At 42.7% G+C, this 22,606-nt stretch overlaps 1 protein-coding gene across 9 annotated transcripts in view; it reads right to left on the reverse strand.

The window, feature by feature from the left end:
• Nucleotides 1-380: 380 nt before the first annotated feature.
• CSNK2A1 (casein kinase 2 alpha 1) overlaps nucleotides 381-22,606 on the reverse strand; it is a 34,950-nt gene continuing 12,724 nt past the window's right edge. For 4 of the 9 annotated variants that reach the window (XM_073308750.2, XM_073308749.2, XM_073308752.2 and 1 more), the window contains 12 exons: nucleotides 15,321-15,532; nucleotides 13,735-13,846; nucleotides 12,472-12,573; nucleotides 11,937-11,987; nucleotides 10,685-10,744; nucleotides 9,613-9,696; nucleotides 8,782-8,892; nucleotides 7,738-7,839; nucleotides 6,649-6,749; nucleotides 5,560-5,708; nucleotides 3,752-3,838; nucleotides 381-3,199 (listed from right to left, as the gene is read on the reverse strand). In XM_073308750.2, coding sequence (XP_073164851.1) covers nucleotides 3,084-3,199; nucleotides 3,752-3,838; nucleotides 5,560-5,708; nucleotides 6,649-6,749; nucleotides 7,738-7,839; nucleotides 8,782-8,892; nucleotides 9,613-9,696; nucleotides 10,685-10,744; nucleotides 11,937-11,987; nucleotides 12,472-12,573; nucleotides 13,735-13,846; nucleotides 15,321-15,421 — 1,176 coding nt within the window. In that variant the 5' untranslated portion in view covers nucleotides 15,422-15,532 and the 3' untranslated portion in view covers nucleotides 381-3,083. Of the gene's footprint in view, nucleotides 3,200-3,751; nucleotides 3,839-5,559; nucleotides 5,709-6,648; nucleotides 6,750-7,737; nucleotides 7,840-8,781; nucleotides 8,893-9,612; nucleotides 9,697-10,684; nucleotides 10,745-11,936; nucleotides 11,988-12,471; nucleotides 12,574-13,734; nucleotides 13,847-15,320; nucleotides 15,533-20,921; nucleotides 20,970-22,606 lie in introns of all 9 variants that reach the window. The other 5 variants (XM_073308753.2, XM_078848313.1, XR_012154607.2 and 2 more) reach the window with 4 other exon arrangements.

Consider the following 22,606-nt stretch of genomic DNA (forward strand, 5'->3'; position numbering starts at 1 on the left):
CCAAGTGACAGTGTTGCCACCAATAGCGTGTCCCTAATCGCCAGAGACTGACTCAGAGGAAAGAACGCACCCGCCAAATCAACACCACTTCCAGCAGCACCTAGATGCTTTTTGGAGGCCTCCATCCAAGTTCTGACAAGCCAGGACCTGCTTGCTTGTGTGAGCCTGGAAAAACCAAGGAGCAAAGTGGTATGGGTACAGAAGATAAAAAAGTACTGTCTGAGCAGGGCACAAGTTTCTGCAGCATTAGAATGGATACAATTACATTTCATCTTTATTTCCTTTTATGGAAGACACCAATATAATGTGTAAAATCAAAGCAATTTAGTATGCATGTGTAACTAGCTGCAGGTTACTGTACTGCTCACTCTGAGGGGATGTTTTTGTTTCAATGTTTTTATTAAAAAAAATTAAAGACCTCCATGGCACAACTTCTTCCCAGCATGGTTAGGTTTAGTTATAACAATTACAATACAATTACAACCAATTGATCAAGAGAAAAGAAAGTCTAACTTCAACAAAAAAAGGGCCACTTCAAACAAGATAAAAAAACCTTTAAAAAAAGACCTTGAAGGTTAGTTGCCAACAGGACTAATATATTGGCATTTGATTTCCTGCCCTCTAACACAATGCAGAGACACGAGTAGTGCTGAGAAACAAGTGTTCCAATACAAGGTATACAGATGAGGTAATTTACAACACAGAAGTTGTTACAATCTGTAAACCCTTGCCCTCCCATCACCACTTGGACACACTATCTCAGTCTGTTTAGTTGCATGCTTGTGCAGTGAGTCTGATGTAGCATTTTATATAAAGAGCTTGTGTCACTTCCAGAACGGAGTCCTTCCATTCTCATCTTGTTTTCTTGCTTTCTTTTGCAAGGCTTAATGGGCACGAGAACCATCAGCTTTTTGTGGTGTCCTTATTATACAGCCTTATCTACAATGATGCTCACTTAGCTAGGAAGGAGCCAAATATTTTGATTTACAGTCCTTCCTCATTTACAAAAAAAATAAATTGGTTAAGTGTCCTGCATAGCTCCCAACCTAGTGCAAACAAACCACAAGTTACATCTTTTCCATACTTGGTGCTTTTAGCTACTGCCCATCAAGGAAACAGTCAACATGGTCCGATTTTCACATCATTCTAGGATATAAAAAGATTAAGTACAATAAATTTCCACTGGATGACATCATGGAGAAGAAAGCTACCCTGGTGTGCATTAAAAATTCATCTCCCATTTAGGTGATCCTAATGTAAAGGGGGCTATGGGTTCCATGCTGGCCAGTTTCTCTCAATTTAATCCAGCCCATGCACTCAACTGCCTTACTTTGCAGAATTAATTGAAGCACTAAGGAAATAATGGTTGAAACCCCCCACAAAAAATTAAAGTGGTAGATGCTTATAGAACAAGCAGGGGTGAAATGCCAAGGCTTCAGGACTCGTTGCAAGAACTAGAAGAGTACTCAATGCCCAGAACAAGCAGCTGATGCAATGGCATTAAAACGAGGATCCAGAAGTGATGGGTGCCATTGTGCTTAAAGTTTATCTCTCCAGTGGAGCACCTGACAAGCTTAAGTGGTTTGATTTCAGTGAACAGCAATGCACAAAAAGCTGGGAATTGTTTCCCTACCACAAATCCCAGCATGGCTGAGAAACAAAAGGAATTCTATGGCAAAAGATCCTTATCCCAGGAGATACTTTGGCTTGTGATGCTTCTATAAGGCTTCTCTGCACTGCTCACTAAAACAGATCATACAAAGGTGCATATGAATAGGAAAGCAGCTCCCTCAATACGTGCAGGCCTGCAGGCCACTCCTGTGTAAAAGTGTGCAACACCAACCCAGTGAGACCTCTACACAGGGAACTTAAATCTAACCTTGATAAATAAAACCAAAATGTTTATTTACACCAAAGAATTCCAACAGTGGATCTTTCACATATGAAGGACAAAGTATATATACACAGCAAAGGGTAGCAAGGCTGTAACAAGGGTGCTTTGTCATCAATAGTAATATCTGTCCACAATTACAGGTCTACCATTTCAGTTTAAGTTAGTCTACTCGCTCCCTCCTCTCCGTGCATATTTACAAGACTGTGAGGTAACCAGTATTCTCACCACATGGCACATGAGGGCGGGGCTGGTGGGGGATGACTCAATATGTGACTTGGTGCAGTCTGATTTTCCAGCTCTAAGTAGCCACCATTTTGAAATCTCTATAAACAATTAAAAAAAAAAACAATATACGCAGTAACAAATTAATTCCAGAATTCCAAGCCAAGGGATTGGCCGGAAGAACCTTATGTGGAAAAGGTACTGATTAGAGTATAGCTTACCCTACTGGAGCACCTTCAACAGGAGATGGCAAGAACGTCAACTGGATCGGTAACTTTATGCTTTAAGACTAAAATTACATGCAAGGGAGAGAATCAGCGCTCTGGTTAGCTCCTAGGGAGACATGATTCATACAGGACAGAATAGGGTTTTAGGCCTTATCTGCACTTATTTCTTAGAAGTTTTTACCATCTCTACAAACTGAAGTTGTCTCCTTACTGTACCCCAGTTGAGTCATATGCAGAATATGGTGTTAAAGTGACTGGTACTTTAAGAATTCCCCTCCCACTGCCTTGTGAAGACTTGGTCTGGTAGACTCCAGAGAAAAGCACAAGGCAATCCCCCCAAAGTGTGAGCTGGTGGTGGACTAATGGCGGGACTGTGAAGAGAAGAGATTTCCAGCAGGATACAACGGCCTGGAAATGTAGTTGGTTCATCTTTGTTCTCAAGTGATGAGGAGTTTGGGAAAAAAATTGTCCGAGAAATATTCCATCTGCAGTATTTTCAGGGATTCCCCTGAGTTACGAAAAGTTCAAGTAAAAAAAAAAAAAAATCAGCCTATAATAATTTTTTTTATATAATGACTGAACTACTATAAATCCACAAGCAACTGTTCAGACACGGAGCCTCCGAAGTGTTCCATCCCCTCCCTTCCCCTGCCGGGTGCAAGCTGCATCCTGGGGAGAGGTAGAGGGGGAACCTCTTCCCCACCTGACTCAGCTCAGGCATTTGGAGACAAAACCCATCACTACTGCTGAGCTCCTGCAGCAGCTGGAACCGGCATCCCCAGAGTATTGGTGGCAGAAATCACAGGTGAGCCCGCTAGAGGTCCAAGGGGTGAAGGTGTTGGCACTGAAGAGATCCCTGAAACAAGACAATTCAGCATGAATTAGAGCGAGGATGGCACATCATACCTGAGGCAACCCAACATGCTTCTAAAGGCCAGCTACTTTGGGAGGCCACTTTAGTGGGAGCGTAACAAAATGCAACTACATTCTAAAGAATAAGATGCGACTAAAGAGCTTTCACTGGCCTCTGAACAATCACCACTGGTCTCAAATGGTGTGGGGAGAATCACGTTTGTACACGTCTGCTTTTGGGAGCGGACACGTGACTCTGGATAACTACTATCCTCCCATCTTGACATCTTTCAAACCGGCCCCAAAGGCATTCAGAGCAGCAGAACACTTCCCTGTGAAACAAGCAGGGACTACGGCAGGTTAAGTTAGTGAAGCCATCCCAGTCTTTCCTCCTATTTCATCCCCAACTCCTTTGTAGCCCCCTTACGTAGGCCATACCCTGTACCTGACAGCTAGCAGCACTGCCTGCAGAATTCACTAGTCCTGATTGCTTTCCTCACCTCCCATCTAGCTGTTGTACAGGAAGTTTTACAGCATTTACCAAGAAGGAACTGACCTGACATCATACTGGCGCTGCTGACAGGAGTGCTGCCACCTGGCATGCTGGATGAACCCATCCGAGCCTGGTCCTTCACAATGGGATCTAAGAACAACATACGAAGGGTTAGGTTTTGTTCTGCCAGACAGCATCTCAGAAGCACAAGACCTGCATGATGGAAAATGTATTTGCACGACTACCTGCTGTATAAGTATGCACTACTAAGCATTCTTATACGAAGTGTCAAATTCCGCCCTCTGGTACACAGAAGCAAGTCCCACGGACTTTGGTAGGAGATGCGCACAGGTGTAAGAGGGTTGCATTTGATCACTGATAAGCTGCAGTAATGCAGCACTCTAGTCTCAGTGAGTGTGCTTAACATGATAAAAGGCAGCTGAGGGAAATGCATCCAATTCATCTCATTCCGGCTCGAAGGAGACTTCCGTTTGGGGGGTGGGGGAGGGATAGCTCAGTGGTATGAGCACTGGCCTGCTAAACCCAGGGTTGTGAGTTCAATCCTTGAGGGGGCCATTTGGGATCTCGGGCAAAAATTGGGGATTGGTCCTGCTTTGAGCAGGGGGTTGGACTAGATGACCTCCTGAGGTCCCTTCCAACCTGGTATTCTATGATTCTATGATTCAAAGTTAGTCTGGGAAGGAAAGACGACTTCTAATAAAGTTGATCTTTGAAAGTGAGTTTAGTGGATCAGAGATTTATCCCAAATTAACAGATAATTTCTAAATACAACCCTAAATTGTTCAGTGTATTGAGGGTTTAACACGATACTATAACTTCAGGGTGACAATTGCTTTTTAGGTCTTTATCTTCCAGAAAAAGCCTCTTTCATTAACTGCCCCTTTTCTTCCCAGCTGCAGACAGACAGTACCACACCCATGGCTGATAATAAAAGACCCAGAGCCCTGCTTCTGCAGCAGCAGCACGAGGAACCATAAATGTTTCCCTGGTTGCTGCTGACTACAGCTGAGCAAATCTTGAAACCATTTTTCTGCAGATACTTGTTCATATTTGGAATCAAATTCTCTTCAGCTCTTTCTAGAAGTCTTTTGCATTCGCTCTTCATGAAAGTTCTGCACTCAAGCTTCACAATTGCTAAGAACCAAGAAAATCAATTTTTTAGCTCTAACATTTGCCAAAAACAGTTGTGTATTAAGGTGCAAAATTTTCATTGTAGACCGTGTTGGTTAATTGTATGAGTCAATCAGGGACCAAGAAAACAATGTGACTAGCGTTACTCAATAAATAATCAGATTTAACATTGTTGCAACTATTCACGAAAAATCCTCGGAACAAGAATTATTTGTGGAAGAAATCGCAAATAGGTTTGAACAAATGTGTGAGAATTTTGCCATACTATCAAACAAAATATAGGCAAAAACTAAAACAAGATATTCATTCAGTTGCACATTAATCAACAAAATGGGATGAGATACTATTCATCTGGTTTTATTAAAAGACAGGCAATAGATAAACAATTGCAGCACAGATGTCTAATTATCACCAACGCAACACCACTAGGTGTCTTCATTAACAAGGCAGCTGATTGACTGGCTTGACAGTACCATATACCACAACTCATTCTCCCTCCTGGGAGTGCCTTCCCTTCCCAGCAGGGCAAATCCAGGCTGGCTTAGGTGGTAATGGACTACCCCATCTACCACAGTCAGAGGCAAACACTCTCTCAGATGCTATGCAAGTATCTGGAGAGACAAGGCTCAGTTTACAGCCGCTTGCCCCATCTCCATCATCATTAACCAACAGAACCAGCAGCTCAAACAGTAGCAAAACATGAGACTGTTTATACGTACAGAAATAGGGGTGTTCCATGGCTTCTCTTGCTGTGAGTCGTGACTGGTGATCATACCGCAGCAATTTGTCTAAGAAATCCAGAGCTTCTGGGCTCACCAAGTGTTGGTTCTCACTGTGAACAAAGCGCTCCCATCGCTTACGGGAGTGCCTGTAGAGTTAGGAAAGTCAAATGAGCGGAATCTGCAACACCCCTGCTGAATATGGCTTTTCCTCTTTTTAAACAAGGCCTTCTGGCCAGGGGTATGCCACAAGAGATACCATCACTATTCAGTGTGGCAGCAAATATGATCAAAACTGTACTGTAGATTATAAAGTTGAAGTACACCATGCCATCGCTCGGTGGCACAGTAGTCAATGTTACTTCTTACAGCACTCTGATTCAGGCTGTGAAATTAACTCCCAGCCCACACTTCGGGCTGGTCTACACTACAGAGAGATCGATCTAAGTTACGCAACTTCAGCTATGTGAATAATGTAGCTGAAGTCAACGTACTTAGATCTACTTAGTGCGGTGTGTCGACGGGAGATGCTCTCCCATCGATTCCCCTTGCATTTCTTCTTGAGGTGGAGTACTGGATAGAGCAATCGGTGGTCAATTTATCGCGTCTATACTAGACACGATAAATCAACCCCTGCTGGATTGATTGCTGCCCGTTGATCCATCCAGTAGTGTAGACAAGCCCTCTCTCTCCACCTCCCACAAGGTAGTTTTGGTGGATGTCACCGCTGAAAATGATCACTGTACTAGAAAAATCTACCTCCTCCTAAGCAGTGATTGATTTGCTATAACAAAGTCAATGGCTGCCTCAAATTCCCCTAGTCACTAACTCCAACTGTACATTTATTGCCTACAAGATCTCCCAGAATCTGTCAGCACCTGTCCTCAGCCACATCTGCAGAGAGAAGATTCTTTTCAAGGCAGCACTGCTCTACTGGATTGATATCACATAAGAACCAGGTTAGTTTTAGGAGCCCTGCAGCTGCTTTCTTCCCTAGACAGTGGTCTGTGTCTAGACAAAGCGCTGCTGCCAGGGCATTAGTCTACCTGCTCAACGATTTTGGGTAGATCTGAAAGGTTCCTGGCTCACCTGCCCAAGATGTCATTGAAGCGTGGATCCAGTTCAATGTTGTATTTGTCGATGTAGTCATATAGATCTTCTGTCCCCAGCACCTTGGCTATCCTGACCAACTGGTATCAAACAACAAAAAATAAACCACTGTGAAGGGGGAAGGATGTGATACAACCATCATGAAAGTAACACAGTATATCCCCTTATGAGCACTGAAGTGCTATTTCAGAACACAGAATCCATGTTCAGGGGTGATCTTGTGGCTCCTACTCCCAGACTGCACAGGATTGCAAATACTGCAAACATACCCGTACCGATATTCAGCTCTTCTTGTCAGTCATGGCAGTCTATTAGAGGAGGGCATGCAATATTCTAATTCAATTTGTAGAGGAAAAGCCCCAAAATAGCAACTGTGTGTGAAGGCAAGAATAAAACCGGGGAAAAAGCAGAAGCCCCAGAATGAGCCACTGAAGGGCAATGCACTATCTTAGAGGGCTCTGGAATGAAGGTCTGAACAAGAAGGCCAACATTCTTTAACTTCTCATATCAGTTTAGGCACCTGATCCACCCACAGCTCCAATGGATTTAAGGGCTTAATTTTAGACATGTTCCATTTGAAAGTTTTGACGCATGGTCCTAGAACCTATATAATTCTGGTGCATAAGTACCCAAAGAGGATAAATAAGGAACTTGGTGTGAAGTCAGTCACTTTATTGAATAAGAGAAACCATGAAGATACTGGGTAAGTCTGAGAGCAAGACTGATGATGGTATCAGGAAGGGCTTTTCATATAATGTTACTTGTCCATGCTGTTGTTCTGAAACACCTGAAACACACTGTCTACTAGGCTAAATAGAACCATTGCTCTTGGTGAGCACAAATATCTTCAGATACACCTGCTGAGACAGGGCTCAACTGAAGTACTGTTCCTGCTATCCATACATTTCCACTGAATCAGCAGAAAATGTTACACATTGAATAGAGACTAAAACATGGCTTCAGATTGAGAAAAATAGTGATGATAAATGCTTATTCTTCAGCCCCTTGTAATGGCTGGAAATGCAAACTAGAAACCTGGACCATGGGGATTGTACCTGCCAAACTCACCTGATCATAATTGTCATGGCCATGGAAAAATGGCTCCTTTCGGAAGATCATACTGGCCAACATGCAACCCAAGCTCCACATATCCAGACTATAGTCATACATCTGAAAAAAGAAAAGACATGATTCACTCCTTCTGGAAAGCTAACTTACGTGACTCCAATGCTAAAGAGTGTTGTCCAAATGATATATAGGCCAGATGACATTGGGAATAAAGAATGAAACATGCTAACACAATACGATCCTAGAAAACCTTGTTTGGTTCTAAAATTCCAGTTGCTCAAACTGGGCTCTGGGAACGTAAAAGAACAGTGGCAGATGTCCTCAGCTCCATCTTTCTATCTGGATGGAACTGCAGCCCTCACACGCCTTGTTACATTTACTGGAGGTAGATATTATGGAACTGATCAATTGGCACGTTGTGTTGCCAGAGAAGTAATGTGGGGTAAGCAAGAAAGAACAGAAACAGGTTGTTTCTCCCCTAGGAAAAACTGGCAGGTGAGAAGTTGGCTTGGCCCTGAACCAGAACAGAATCTGGGAGTGCTGTGACCCTTGGTCAGTCAGTAACATCTTTCCATCCCCAGCACTCAGTTTGTAACCCTTCACAATGGAAACAGCATGTAGTTAAAATGAACTACAGCAATAACCTCTCTTTTTAGGATTTTAATGGCTCCATTCAGTAATTTATACCATACATTTAGTTACCCTGAGTGTAAACATGGGTCCAGTTCAATTCTTTGTATGCTCTTCCTTAGTACAAGGCTGGTCCCCTTATCTTCCCTTGCTTCTGAAATCAAGGAAGCAGGCCTTTAAGTTGTTTGGCTCTTCTCTAGAGCCTCTTAGAAACATTTGTCTCTCCAGTACACTGATGCTGAATGCCCTCTGCTGCTTTTTTTCTGCATTGGAGGACAGGTCCTCCAAGGTTCTTGAATTCTGTCAAGTCTTCAGATGTTCTAATTCCTTAGTCTCCTATTTTGGTATGGTATTGGGCTTCTGTATAAGCCAAAGTTAAGCAACTTTGGTCTGAACCTCCCTTGTGATTCTTACCTGATAATCTACAAGGAGTTCAGGTCCTTTGAAGTATCGGGAAGCCACTCTGACATTGTACTCCTGGCCAGGATGATAGAATTCAGCCAGACCCCAGTCTATTAGCCTCAGCTAGAAATGGAAGAGGAAGAGGTAAGAAGGCCTGGTCTGGGCCTTGGCTCTCCAAATGACTCTAGACACCATGTCTCAGAAAATTTTAATTTGGTGAAATTTTAGAGTAATACTGGGTCTTTTTAATCAGCTAGAAGTGAGATAATGAACATTTGTCTAAACTCGACACCACTACCCATCTGTCTTTGTGCTGGAAATACTTAAACCCCACCACACACTTGAGACTATTTGAGCAAGCCAGAGCATTGTATTTCAGTTCCAAGATCTAAGGTAGCGGCAAGGAAACATTTCTTAGCACAAGCTGCTTCTGTCTGGGTTAACAGGGTAGGGATGTCTCATTAAAGATCAGTTTCTGAGGGACAAAGGAACCATTATAATCACTAGCATAGCTAGACTTGCAAGTAAAAGCAGTGGCCACATTCCAACCACACAGAGGAATCACATGTACATGTAATCACCCCGAGCTGTACATGTTACAGTATGAACTACAACACGTGAGGAAGAGCCATCACTTAAACAGTTGTAATTCTGTATAAAGTTTAACTGTAGCTATTTAGTTAAAGGCTTTTTACAGATTTTCATTTTAGATTTATTCACATGATGGAAAAGCTGCCACTTTGAGCCTTGATTTCTGGCAGCACAACAGCACAGCGATGGCATGATGGAGGTGCTGTAGATCTGAAGAAAAAAGTGAAACCCACCCAGCATTCTGCTCCTTACCTTTCTGTGCTCATGGTCAATCATGACGTTGTGGGGTTTGACATCTCTGTGCATGATTCCCATGCTATGACAGTAATCCAAAGCCTGTATATAGAACAGAGGAAAGGAAGAAGTCATTCAACACAAGTTAGCAGCTTTCTTTTACACCCACTCTGACCAAAGCAGGGGTCACAAAGGAACTCCATCATTTTGTGTTCCTTGAGATCTACTCCCTTGACAAGGCTCCCATGCATAGGAAAGAAGGAAGCTGTATGAGAAGGGATTCCAAAAATAGATAACTGCCCTACTTCCGACAGATTTATGAACCGAACCATTTGTAAAGTTAATACTGGTTACAGGACTAATGTCTGAGATACAGTTTTTTTCAAATGCAGCAGATGGGGAAGCATTTTCATGCATACCCCAATCTCACCACACAGCAGACCTGACTATGTTCTACTCAGACTCATACTAAAAAGAAAACCTATAGAACATGCCTTTCAATACCTTCTCCCCAGTAGTAGGTCCACCAACATGTTTTGGGGAGAGCAATGCTTCTAGCTTCACCTCAGATGCCTCCTAATGTAAGTGGAATTTCAATAACATCCATAAAAGCAGAGCTATAAGGCACCATGGACCAAACAGGTCTAGCTTCCTTCAAACTCTGATGAAAGGAGGAAAAAAAGGACACCCCCAATGTGCATAAGAAAGGGGATTTTGTGCTGCAAATGCACTCAGTTCACAGACTATATTAAGGCAGGAAGCCAGCAGCTTCCGGTCCAAGTTTTCCCCTTTTGCAGGCTGTACACAAATCTGATTAGTATTTCTACTTGTCTCAGTGTACCCAAAAACTCAAAGGCAGCACCAGTCTATACCCAGCAGGGCTAGAATATGTGGGAACAAGATAGGCCAGTTCCTGTAAACTTGATATCAGCCCTCATTTCTGTCATTCAGAGACCTGATCCTTCTCCCACCTGCATTTGTTTTCTATCACTGACTAGTCACGCCAACCACTGTAGGACTGTATCGGGGCAAATCCCAGATCCACACAAAACTGATAAAAAAATTAATGAACTGGAGATCGTCCACTTACCTTCAAAATCTCATACATGTAGAATCTAATATCATAGTCTGTTAATGTCTGGTACAATTGCTGTGGGAGACAAAGACATCACTTCAGTGTTAACACAGCAGGAAATCACATCCATGCCAATACAGAACAAAACAACCAGATTCCCTGCAACTCCGTTTTTCCAACTGCACTGATGGTGGTAGCAACATTTCCTCAATCCACCAGCCATTCAGCACTGCCCCCTTCCTCACATAATTCAGCTGTATTGTTCACCTCCAATTCTGGCCAATGTAAAGCTAACTTCCAAGGAGTACAGTTCTGATTCCATTTCCCACAGACACCCTCAACCCTCCAATGCAGTGTCATAAAAAGCAGTGGCTTGCAGGCTGGCTCTCAGAGGCTGAAGATTTCTGCAGAATTAAGACAACTATTCCAGATGGTGTTAACAAAAGAATAGCCATAACGGGTCAGATCAATTGTCCATCTAGGCCAGTATCCTGTCTTCCGACAGTGGTGAGTGCTAAATGCTTCAGAGGGAATAAATAGACCATGGCAAGTATTGTCTGATCCATCCCCTGTCGTACAGTCCCAGCTTCTGGAAGTCAGAGGTTTAGGGACACCCAGAGCATAGGTTTCATTATTGACCATCTTCAATACCCATTGATGGATCTATCCTCCATGAACCTATCTAAATCTTTTTGCAATCCAGTTAACTTTTGGCCTTCACAAAGTCCCCTGGCAACAAGTTCCATGGGATGACTGTGCATTGTGTGAAGAAGTACTTCCTTTATGTTTGTTTTAAACATGCTGCTTATTAATTTCTTTGGGTGACCCCTGGTTCTTGTGTTATGTGAAGGGGTAAATAACTCCAGAAGTAGGCCAAAAGAGTTCACAGCAAGCAGCACTTAACTCTCTCGCCACAGAACTGAAGCCACAGAAACACGCATTTTCACATTTCAAAATTGGAAAAAGACCAATGAATGTTCAGGAGATTCACCTGATGTACAAGAAGTGTTTAACAGAATGGGACTTGGGATCAGGATTCCTGGGTTCTATTCAGTGCTCTACTACTGAGTCATTATGAATGAGCAAGTTACAAACCTCTGCCCCAGAATTAGCCATCTTTAATGTCAGGATAACATGTCAGAAGGAAACAGCTATTGAATAACCTGCCCAAGACCCCGGTACTAGTCCCTCTCCATAAATAAAAGTTAAGGGAGGTGGCTTTCAAATGGAAAAGAACACAATTACAAGCAGAAAACTCAAACTGTACCTTAAAGTCTGTGTTGTTTACATGTTCAAAAACCAAAGCAGGGGTCCGGGACTAGGAAGAGAGAAAAGTATTTAGCTATGTTAAATCTTTGATAAGCAATCTTTGTAAACACTTATGAATGAATCTGGTGATTTTCTATGATTATGACTAAAATCCCTTTCCCCTGGACAATTTACATGCTTCAGTTGTTTTCCGGTATTGATAAAGAGATGGCAGAGCCGAAGCCATCACTACTTTGCATTGGCCCTGTGTTTGCAGAATGAATTCACACATTTCAGTCCAGTGTTACTGCCCCTTAGTCAAGAAGGGTAAGGGCTGGTTTACACTGAAAACTTACATCGGCACAGGGCACAGCTGTGCCGGGCTAGGGTCAGGGGGGCTGGCTCTGAAAGAAGCTAAACTAATTAGAAAGCTGATCTGATTAAGCAATTTAAAGACAGGATTTAAGAGCAGAGGGGAAAGCGGAGTGAGGACAAGTCAACACTGAAGTGAAACCCAGCAATTTGAGCACCATCTCTAAGCCATTTATACTCACCACAGGGTCTTTTACTATATCTGCAAGGGTGATTATATTGGGACCACCTCGCAAGTTCTCCAAGATCTTGATTTCACGCTTGATTTTCTTCTTTTTTACCGGCTGAAAGAAAAAAACCCAAAGCATTGGTAAAATAAAATATTCCGGTGAGTAAGACTAATGGAAAAGCTTCAGCTCAGCAGCTGTCCCTCTCTTAAAAGTGGCTGTAGGAGCTCTTATGGAATTAGGTTAAAAAGCCAAACTTTCCAGTTTCATTATCTGATTTTGCATGCATTAGAAGGAGGGGAGTCTCAAACATTTGTGATACCAAACCATCTCTCCTTCCACTCTCAGTTGTACAAGCATCTGATGAGGGCAACAGCTAAAGCCACTCATTACCTGGAAAGATAGCCAAAAATACAAAATGATTCCGATACTATCCATATGATCAGACAGCTGGAAATGAGAAGTAGCACCATGTGAACAGCAAGCTCTGAGTGGAACACGAGCAATACAACCAGTTTGAGAAACACTGGATTACAATAGTTCACCAATTAAGACTGTAAAATGCGTGTTCCAGTGCTAGTGACCTTTTATTAGCCAGAGACAACATGCCAGAGTCTTGAGCCTACCTCTTGAATCCGCATTTTAGATGTAAATCTTAACTATGGGGACATTCTGTAGAGCAGAAAAGCAATGCTCTAAGGTTAGTAGTCACTAAAGTTTAGCTAATCCGTGGTCTTAAAGAGGAACAATTCCAGCTTGACTCTTGAGTGTTTTGCCTCTCTGTTCGTAAGGGAAAAATAGCCAGAGTGCTCATGGGGGAGGGAGCTCATGGCTTCCACAGGCAAGAGAATTTTCTAATCATCCCTTTGGTGTCAACAAATTAAGAGCTCAGCTCTAAAAGCTAATGTCTGGTGTACTGGCATTGATCTCACAGAAAACCTAGTTTCCTAATGTAGTGGGGAGAAAGCCATGGCAGCACACCGTGATACAGAGCAGCACCTTGGAAGGATGGATAGGCACAGAAGCGGATGCTGCTAGAAGCAGCAATATCCGATAGACAGATTTGACATGGTAAGCAAGCATGGGGCTTGCCCGGATGGACTGCGAATAGTGCTGAGTTACAGGAAACTCCAAGGGGTTCCAAGTGCCACTGAGTGACATTTCCCACAACAGAATTATTTCAGGAGGCTCAGATGTTCTATACCAAAGCGCTGCACTTTATATCCACCTAAACAGCCCAGGGACAGATTTCCATCTTCCACATGGTCCCTTGCTCACCTTGAGGATTTTAACTACTACTTTTTCATTATTTGTGATGTTGATGGCTTCAAACACTTCGCTGTATTTGCCCCGGCCTAATTTCCGAACTAGTTGGTAGTCATCTTGATTTCTGTGGAGAGAGAAAGGTACAGAGTCCCAAAGAGCTCAGTCAGTCCTTTTTCATTCACAAAATTGTCCCTCTACAAACATCAGCTCTCTGCCTTGTCTTCTATACAAGCTAGGTAGAATGGCTGACTGGACTCCTCTTTCTAAAATAAAAGATCAAAGACTGGTAGAGAAATGTGGAACCTCACCTTTCCACCTCAATACAAATCCAACCCAGGTGAGTAACGACGAAGAGTAGCTGCCATTCGATAACTGCCTATTTGTAATGACCTGGTCTCCATGTAGTTCCTCCTCAACACGAGTTCATCACAAAAAAAACCACCTTCAGACCTGGAGACCTTGAAGCATTCTCAGTAAGAGAGGTCAAGGACTGAAGGGGCCATGTAGACAGTTACCCTCACACACACACAGAGGTGACCCCTCCTGTTCAGGGCTGAAGAACATTGGGAGAGGAGTGTAGGAAACCTTTCATTGTCATTGCCTGTTTTACACCTTTTCTTGGATAGGGGATTTATTTCCTGGGCTGTCACAAGAACCATGTTCACTTGAACTGATCAGTTTCTCCTCCAACAAGCGACAAAATAAGCCTCGTACCCAATCTTTTCCTTGAGTGAAGGGCTGGGAAAAATGGTGTGTTTCAATTGAGACCACCCCAATACATTTGTTCAGTCCTTCCAGCATAGACTTGATGTGTATGACTTCCATGCACATCACAAAATCAAATGTAGACTGTTAACATCAATTAAAATTACTAAGGGAGACAGTGCTATAAAACCTGTTTAAAATGGACTGAGTCTGGGACACTGCTTATGCTCAGAAGACAACGTATATTTCAGAGTCAGGCACAGGAAGGGCCTACACAGCCGAGACACTGCTATATCAGAGCAGAAATGCTGCAATATCAGCTAGCACCAATGCGGTCTTAATCTTGGGAGGTTTCAGTTCTAAGCTCAATTTAAACACTCCATTCCTTTGAATGAAAGGTACAAAACTTCTCCAGAGCCTTGAAGAGAGCTCAGCAATGAGACTGTTACAAAGTGATAGATACAGAGACACTTAAAAAAAAGTCTATTACGTAAGTCCCTTCAATTGTCACCCAGTTTACAGAGGTACCTTGACGCCTTTTCAAATTATTCACCCAAGCCTAAGATCTTAGTTTCTCCATCACCACTGAAAAGCAACTAGACTAAAGGAAGGAGGGGGCTGCTCAAAGTTTTCTTATACTGCAGTAGTTTTAAAATAATGACACAAGAAAATCTTTTAGACACCGTGAAGGGGCACTGTGCTATTTCTACAATTGATGGTAACAAAGTTTACAACCCTAATGTACACCATTCACACTAGAATACTGGCAAAACGCAAGAAAAACCTTAAGCATTATAGAAGCTTGAACTGATAGCTTCCCACACATCACTCAGCCAGATACAACAAGGATCAACCCCCACTCAGCACAGTCAATATGAAGTGCAGACACTTACCCCCATTCAACAACATGTGACTCATAGTCCCAGTACTCTCGGGGTCTGTGTGTATTTACATCAGTGTAAACTCTGGCCCTGCTTGGCACGGGTCCTGACATGTCGGACAGCTTGCTGGGTGGAGTTAAATTAGGCGTTTAGAGTTCTGATAGCCTCCGATCTTGAAGCCGGACACAGGGTGAAAGCCTTGGATGGGCCTTTGGTTTTTCCAACTACAGAAACAAAATGAACAAAGGTTAAAATCTCAAGGTAATATTAAAATGTTTAAGTTAATCATTAAAAGCTGTCCAGCAGAACTGGAAACTGGCCATGTGCCTGAGACCATTCCTCAGGGCTTGAAAAATGGTATTTGCTTGCTCATCCTGAGTAAGTGGGAAGGAGCACTACCCCATGAATTTTGGCAGATTCAAAATTTCACTTTAAAAAAAAGTTCTCTAACTTTCATAGTTGCAAATTGGAATCAATGCAGTGTGGTCTGAATCTGCAGACAGACTCCTAGTTCAACCGTATTCTGAAAGCAACACAACATCCAACTTCCTAACCCTCCAGTACAGAAACAATGCCCAAGTCACCGTATGTTGAAGGGCCCAATCTACTATATCCACATTACAAGATGACATATGATGCTGCATAATACAGGGGGATGATGGGTAGATTGACACGTTTTCTGGAGTAGACTTTTTATAAAAATATCAATATTTTGTATTTAAATATTTCAATCTTTACTTATAATCGTGTGTCTAAGAACTATAAATGCATCAGGGCAAAAGTAGCCTATGATTTCACTACTTTGTAGTGCATCAAATATGCCTGAAAGAAGAGGCTTAAACATTTATTTTTATTCTCCCTTGTCCCTATTGCTTGCTTTTTATTAAACTCAAGCCCAAGAGTTTCAAACCAATTCCAGAAAAGTAGTTTTCCATCTACAGCCAACATACCAGGGAAAACTGTAAAAAAGTAAAGTTTAGAAATGAAAGGCCTTTGCGGTGTCTAGAAACGCTTTCTTGCTTTGGCCTCTGCCAATGGCCCAAGACATTGATATTCAGAACAGAGATCCACAAAGAGGTCTTCTGTGGATGGGGCATTTCAAAGTGGTGAGAGACTTTCCCAGCATATATTTAGTAAATAGCGTCTTGTCTTATCGCAGCTATTGAGAGTACAACCACTCAACCAAGAGCAGACAAACCTTGCCCAAAGGGATCCCTACCCTAATTTAAAATAGTTTGCTACTGATTTTTCCACATCCAACAAATCCTAAGTCTGCAAAAAGCAAAGAAAAAAGGCACAGAACATCAAGACGTGTGCACATTTCACTGATCATTCAACAAACTTTTATACTATCTAGAGTGAGAACTCAGGGCAGAGATTGTCGCTTTTTTTTTACCTCTAAAGCATCTAGAACACTGTGGATGCTATGTTAATGAACAAAAATATTGATGCTTAGTGTCCCAGCCAACAATCCTGCAGTAAAACAAATCCTTCTCTACTGCTCCCCAGTGCTTGTCATCTGTAATTTATCCCATCTCATCCACAGAGAACAGACATAAATCCAAGCATTTTATCTAGGCTAACATGCAGAAGCTGTGCTTTTATGACCACATATATTCATTTGGTGGAATGAAAGGAATCACTGGCCCTGAGTCACTGCTGTGGCTTCTCCATGCCACTTAAGAAATTAGCTAGTACCTAGATAAACAACTTCTCTCCCATTATGTATTTAGATAAAGGTTAGTCACCTCCATAAGACCTCCCATAACTTGCGTAAAAAACCCTTGAAACTTGCTTCAGAGCAAGGATCCTTCTTCCATAACTAAGCAGGAAAGTTCATACTGACCACAAATCTCTTTGAAAAGGCTTGTGTCAAACAGAAATAACCAGACTTTTTAATATAGCTTACTTACTCTCTCAAGAAATAAAAGTCTAAGTTTAGTAGATTCAAAACAGGTCTAGGATCTCAAATGCAACCTAACAGCAACAAAGTTACTGAAGTCAACCGAACACTCCTTTGAACATTTTTGTGGTGTAAAACTTTTCCAACTTCCTCTTGTTCTGAGAAATAGCAGAGAAGGGTCTATGTTCATATTCTTCTCCCAACACTGACAACCTCTACACACAGAAGCCAGCTTTGACACATTAACTTAAGATCAAACAAGACAGTAACAACAGCCAGTCTCTTGGTCCTCATACTTTTAAGGGCTCGGCATGTACCTTAGGGCTTGCCTACACACAAAAGTTGTACTGCTTTAACTTTACTGGTATAGTTAAAGCAGGACATCCCCAGTGTGCATGTTGTTATACCAGTATAAAGGTGCTTATACCTGTAGAGCTATTCCCATATGGGAACAGGAATAAGCTATACCTGTATAGAACACTTTTATACTGACGTAACTGTGTCCATACTAAGTGTTGCATCGGTAAAAAAGCCGCACCTAGTTGACAGGTTTCATAGTAGTATTCCAGTACAAGAACTGTGTAGACATGGCCTAAGTAAGACTGATCATTGTGAGACATCCAGAGTTTCAAGCATTGGTTTGAAACTATTCTCAATAGCTTGTGACTCCTCACCAGGGCCTGCTGCATTAACCAGGGGAAATTCTACAGTCAGAGGAAAATAATTTTGATCATTTGACCATAAAAAGTTAAGACTTCAAATCTGATTGTCCTACACGAAGCTGTGGTTCTCAAAGCTGTGGTCTCACATTCAAATGAAAATGAAGTGCCATGGCCAACGACACTGCTCTGCGTCTTGCTTATTAGGAGTATTGTAAACAGTTTATCATTTTCTTGTTTTTAGTGTGACTCTCACTCAGTGTTCAGTTAAGCTTTGCCTTTGCTTTAACGTAAATTAAATGCCACTGTCATAATCAGTCAGAACAGACTAACTTCAATTCCAAGGAAAAATTTTAATATTTAAATATTATGGGTTTCAGAGTAACAGCCGTGTTAGTCTGTATTCGCAAAAAGAAAAGGAGGACTTGTGGCACCTTAGAGACTAACCCATTTATTTGAGCATGAGCTTTCGTGAGCTACAGCTCACTTCATCGGATGCATGCCGTGGAAACTGCAGCAGTCTGAAATCTAGACCTGAACACATAACATAACTAGTCTACTCCTCCACAAGGGCAGCCTATTATTGTTAAATGCTCATGCAATGGTCTCAGCCCGGAGCACTTAAAATATCACCTAAAACTGGGCTGGGGATCACGGTTGACTACTCTGATCCTCAGGCAAAATGGAATTGTCCATTGTAAGGGTAAAGCTCATTTGTGCAGAAGACAGCTCTCTCAGGAGCTGGTCCAATATAGTGGAATGAACTTCAGCACAGCCTAACCCACCACAGACCTCACCACCTTTTGCTCCAAATGCAAGGCATACTTTAAACTTGCCTTTGGTAATACAAACACAGCAAAGTGTACATATAATCCATTAAAAAATCCTATACAATATCTCCTTGGTAGGAGGAAGGGAGAAAGTCATGCAGGAGAGATACTAGTCACACTGCTGAATGCACTTTTGGAAAGCGCATAGCTCCTATGGTATTGAGCATAGTATACAAACCTAAAGAGACTAGAGTCATAACGACTTCTAGAACAGATACCAGTGCTCATGATCTCATTATTAGTATCCATAAATTGAGAATAGCTATCTCACAAGGTTGTTGTGAAGCTCATTTAGAGACCATAAAGCACCTACAGCTCCTCAGATGGAAGGCTCTATAGAAGTGACTAGTATTTATATTGCACCACGGGTGTGCATAATAGGACACTCACCCTTGAGAGCCATAAGTGAATCCTGGGGTTTGCAATCTTACATTTCTTCCCTCCTAAAGAGGGAGATATTTCCTGTATCCTTGCATAGCCTCACCCCCTCAACTTAAGGGGCAGCACACTTGTTTAAATGAAAGGTTCTCAAACTGGGGGTTGTGACCCCTCAGGGGGCTGGGCGGTTATTACATAGGAGTCATGAGCTGTCAGCCTCCACCCCGAAACACTCTCACACAGCAGGCCTCTGAGTGCAAGTAGTCACCAATACAAAAGTTTGAGAACCACCAGTTTAAATGGCTCCAAATAACGATCTTTGCTAGCTTTAGAAAAGAGTTTTGGAAAAGACGACAGCTGTATTTCAGAATGGTCCACAAAAATCCCCCCCAAACAAACAAACAAACCCTTACAAGTGTTCTATTTAGATTGTACAGTCAAGTGTAGGGGTTGTGTCTTCCTTTGTGTGGAGGGCACCTAGATCACAGTGGGCACAATCTAAATAATTCAATCATGTATGTGCTGCACTTTACACCTTGACGCCTTACAAAAAAACACAGGCCTCTATTAATATTTTGTAGTCTAAGTAATAGCTCCACTGGTCAATTAGCGACCTATAAAAAAAAGGGAAGAATACCTGAGAAATTACAGGTCTGTCAGCCTAAGTTTGATACTTGGAAAGACACTGGAACAAATTATTAAACAATCAATTTGTAAACACCTAGAGGATAACAGGGTGGTAAGGAATAGCCATAATGGATTTGTCAAGAACAAATCATGCCAAACCAACCTAATTTCCTTCTTTGACCGGGCTGGGAACAGAGCCCTAAGCACAGGGCCAGGAGCTGGGGATGGGACCGGGACCAGGGCCAGGAGCTGAGCGGTGCTCCCTTCCTGCCCACTGCGGGTCCCAGCCGCACATCCCCTGAATGTTCCTCAGCGCCCCCCTAGGGGGCACAGCCCATAGATTGGGGACCTCTGGCCTAGTGGATGGGAAGGAGCAGATGATATGATATCTTGATTTTAGTAAGGCTTTTGACACAGTCCCACATGACAGTCTCAAACCACCTAGAAAATGTGATCTACATGAAGTAACTATAAGTTGGGTGCAAAACTGGTTGAAAGACCATATTCAAAAAGTAGTTAATGGTTTGCTGTCAAACTGGGAGGGTGTATCTAATGGAGGCCCACAAGGGTCAGTACTAGTCAATATTTTTATGAATGACTCAGATAATGGAATGGACATATGCTTATAAAATAGGTGGATGACACCAAAAGGGGAAGAGCTGCTATCATTTTGCAGGAAAAGATTAGAATTCAAGACAACCGCGACAAATTGGAGAACTTGTCTGAAATCAACAAGGTGAAATTCAACAGAGAAGTGCAAAGTACTACACTTCGAAAGGAAGACTCAAATACATAAATGGAATAATTGGCTAGGTGGCAGCACTGCTGAAGAGGATCGGGGGGGATGGTAGTGGATCACAAATTGAATATGAGTCAATAGTAGGATGCAGCTGTGAAAAAGGCTAATATTCTGGATTGTATTAATAGGAATGTCATATGTTAGATACCGAAGGTAACCGTCCCACTCTACTCAGCAATGGAAAGGCCTCAGCTGGAGAAATGTCCAGTTCTGGGTGCCAAACTTTAGGAAAAAAGTTGATAAATTGGAAAGAGTCCAGAGAAGTGCAACAAAAATGATGAAAGGTTTAGAAAACCTGACCTATAAAGAAAGGGTAAAAAACTGGACATGTTTAGTCTTGAGAAAAGACGACTGAGGGGAGCTCTGATGAGAGTCTTCAAACATGTGAAGGGCTGTTATAAAGAAGATGGTGATCACCTGTACTCCGTGACCACTGAGGGTAGGACAGGCAGTAATCAGCTCAATCTGCAATAAGGGAGATTTAGGTTAGATATTAGGAAAAACTTTTAAACTGTAAGGATAGTTATGCACTAGAACAGGTTACAAAGGAAGTTGTGGAAGCCCTATCATCATTGAAGGTTTTTAAGAACAGGTTAGACAAACTCCTGTCAGGGATGGCCTATGTATACTTGGTTTTGCCTAAGCTCAGGAAGTTGAACTACATAACCTCTTGAGAGCCATTCCAGCTCTACATTTCTATGGCTTTACCAACAAGCCTTGCACAGCACCCTGAAGCAGGCTAAATTTAGGATGTGCCACACAACCAGAGGGACAAGTCCCGGAGGTATAAACCCTCCACCAAGCACGTTTCATCCCCTGCCCTTAATAGATGACAAGCCAACGGCAGGAAGCAATTTACTGGCTCATAATCCCTATGTAAGGACAAAGGGAGAGGTAATTTCTCAGGTGACCATAATCTGAGACTCTTTTGGACTTTGTAGAATGTAACCAACATCTTGAGGTATAACAAGCAAGTAGAATCTGTTCTCTGCACTGGTTAGGTCCTCGTAGTGGCTCATATCTATGGCCCTACCAAATTCATGGACATGAAAAACAGGTCACGGACTGTGAAATCTGGTCTCCCGCCTCATGAAATCTGGTCTTTTGTGTGCTTTGACCCCATACTATACATATTTAATGGGGAAGACCAGCATTTCTCAGGCCAGGGGTCCTGACCCAAAAGGGAGTTGCAGCGGGGGTTGCAAGGTCACTTTAGGGGGGTTGCGGTATTGCCACCCTTACTTCTGTGCTGCCTTCAGAGCTGGACGGCTGGAGTGCGGCGGCTGTTGGCCGGGCACCCAGCTCGGAAGGCAGCGCCCCGCCAGCAGCAGCAGCACAGAAGTAAGGGTGGCAACACCATGCCATGCCACCCTCACTTCCGCGTTGCTGCCTTCAGAGCTGGGTGGCCGGAGAGTGGCGGGTGCTGACTAAAGGCCCAGCTCTGCAGGAAGCAAGGCAAAGGGAAGGGTGGCAATACTACACCAGGCCATCCTCACTTCAGAGCTGGGATCCCGGCCAGCAGCTGCCACGCTCCAGCTGCCCAGCTCTGAAGGCAGTGCCGCTGCCAGCAGCAGTGCAGACGTAAGGGTAGCAATATTGCAACCCCCCCCTACAATATCCTTGCGACCCCCACACAAGTCCTTTTTGGGTCAGGACCCCGACAATTACAACACTGTGAAATTTCATATTTAAATAGCTGAAATCATGAAATTTATGATTTTTACAATCCTATGACTGTGAAATTGACCAAAATGGACCCTGAATTTGGTAAGGCCCTACTCATATCATGGGCTGCAGCATTTTGCAGTAACTGACACATGCAGGTGCTTTTTAAGTGTAACTTCAAGTAGAAGTCATTGTGATAATGCAGCCTCAAGGTTACAAAGGTGTGCATCCTCATGACAGTCTGAATCAGAGATATGATTGAAGCCTCCAATAAAATGTAGACTAAAGACTCATTTACTGGTGCATTTCAGAGCAGCTCAGAGGAGTGGGCCGGGAGCACCAACTGAAAATCTCTAGCAGGAGAGAGTATTATGCCTTTGCAACACACTAATATTACTGTAGAAAACCATGTAGCAATCATCTAAGGCCTAAGGCCA

This window comes from Lepidochelys kempii, chromosome 13 (assembly GCF_965140285.1).
Source record: "Lepidochelys kempii isolate rLepKem1 chromosome 13, rLepKem1.hap1, whole genome shotgun sequence".
Taxonomy (NCBI): Eukaryota; Metazoa; Chordata; order Testudines; family Cheloniidae; genus Lepidochelys; species Lepidochelys kempii.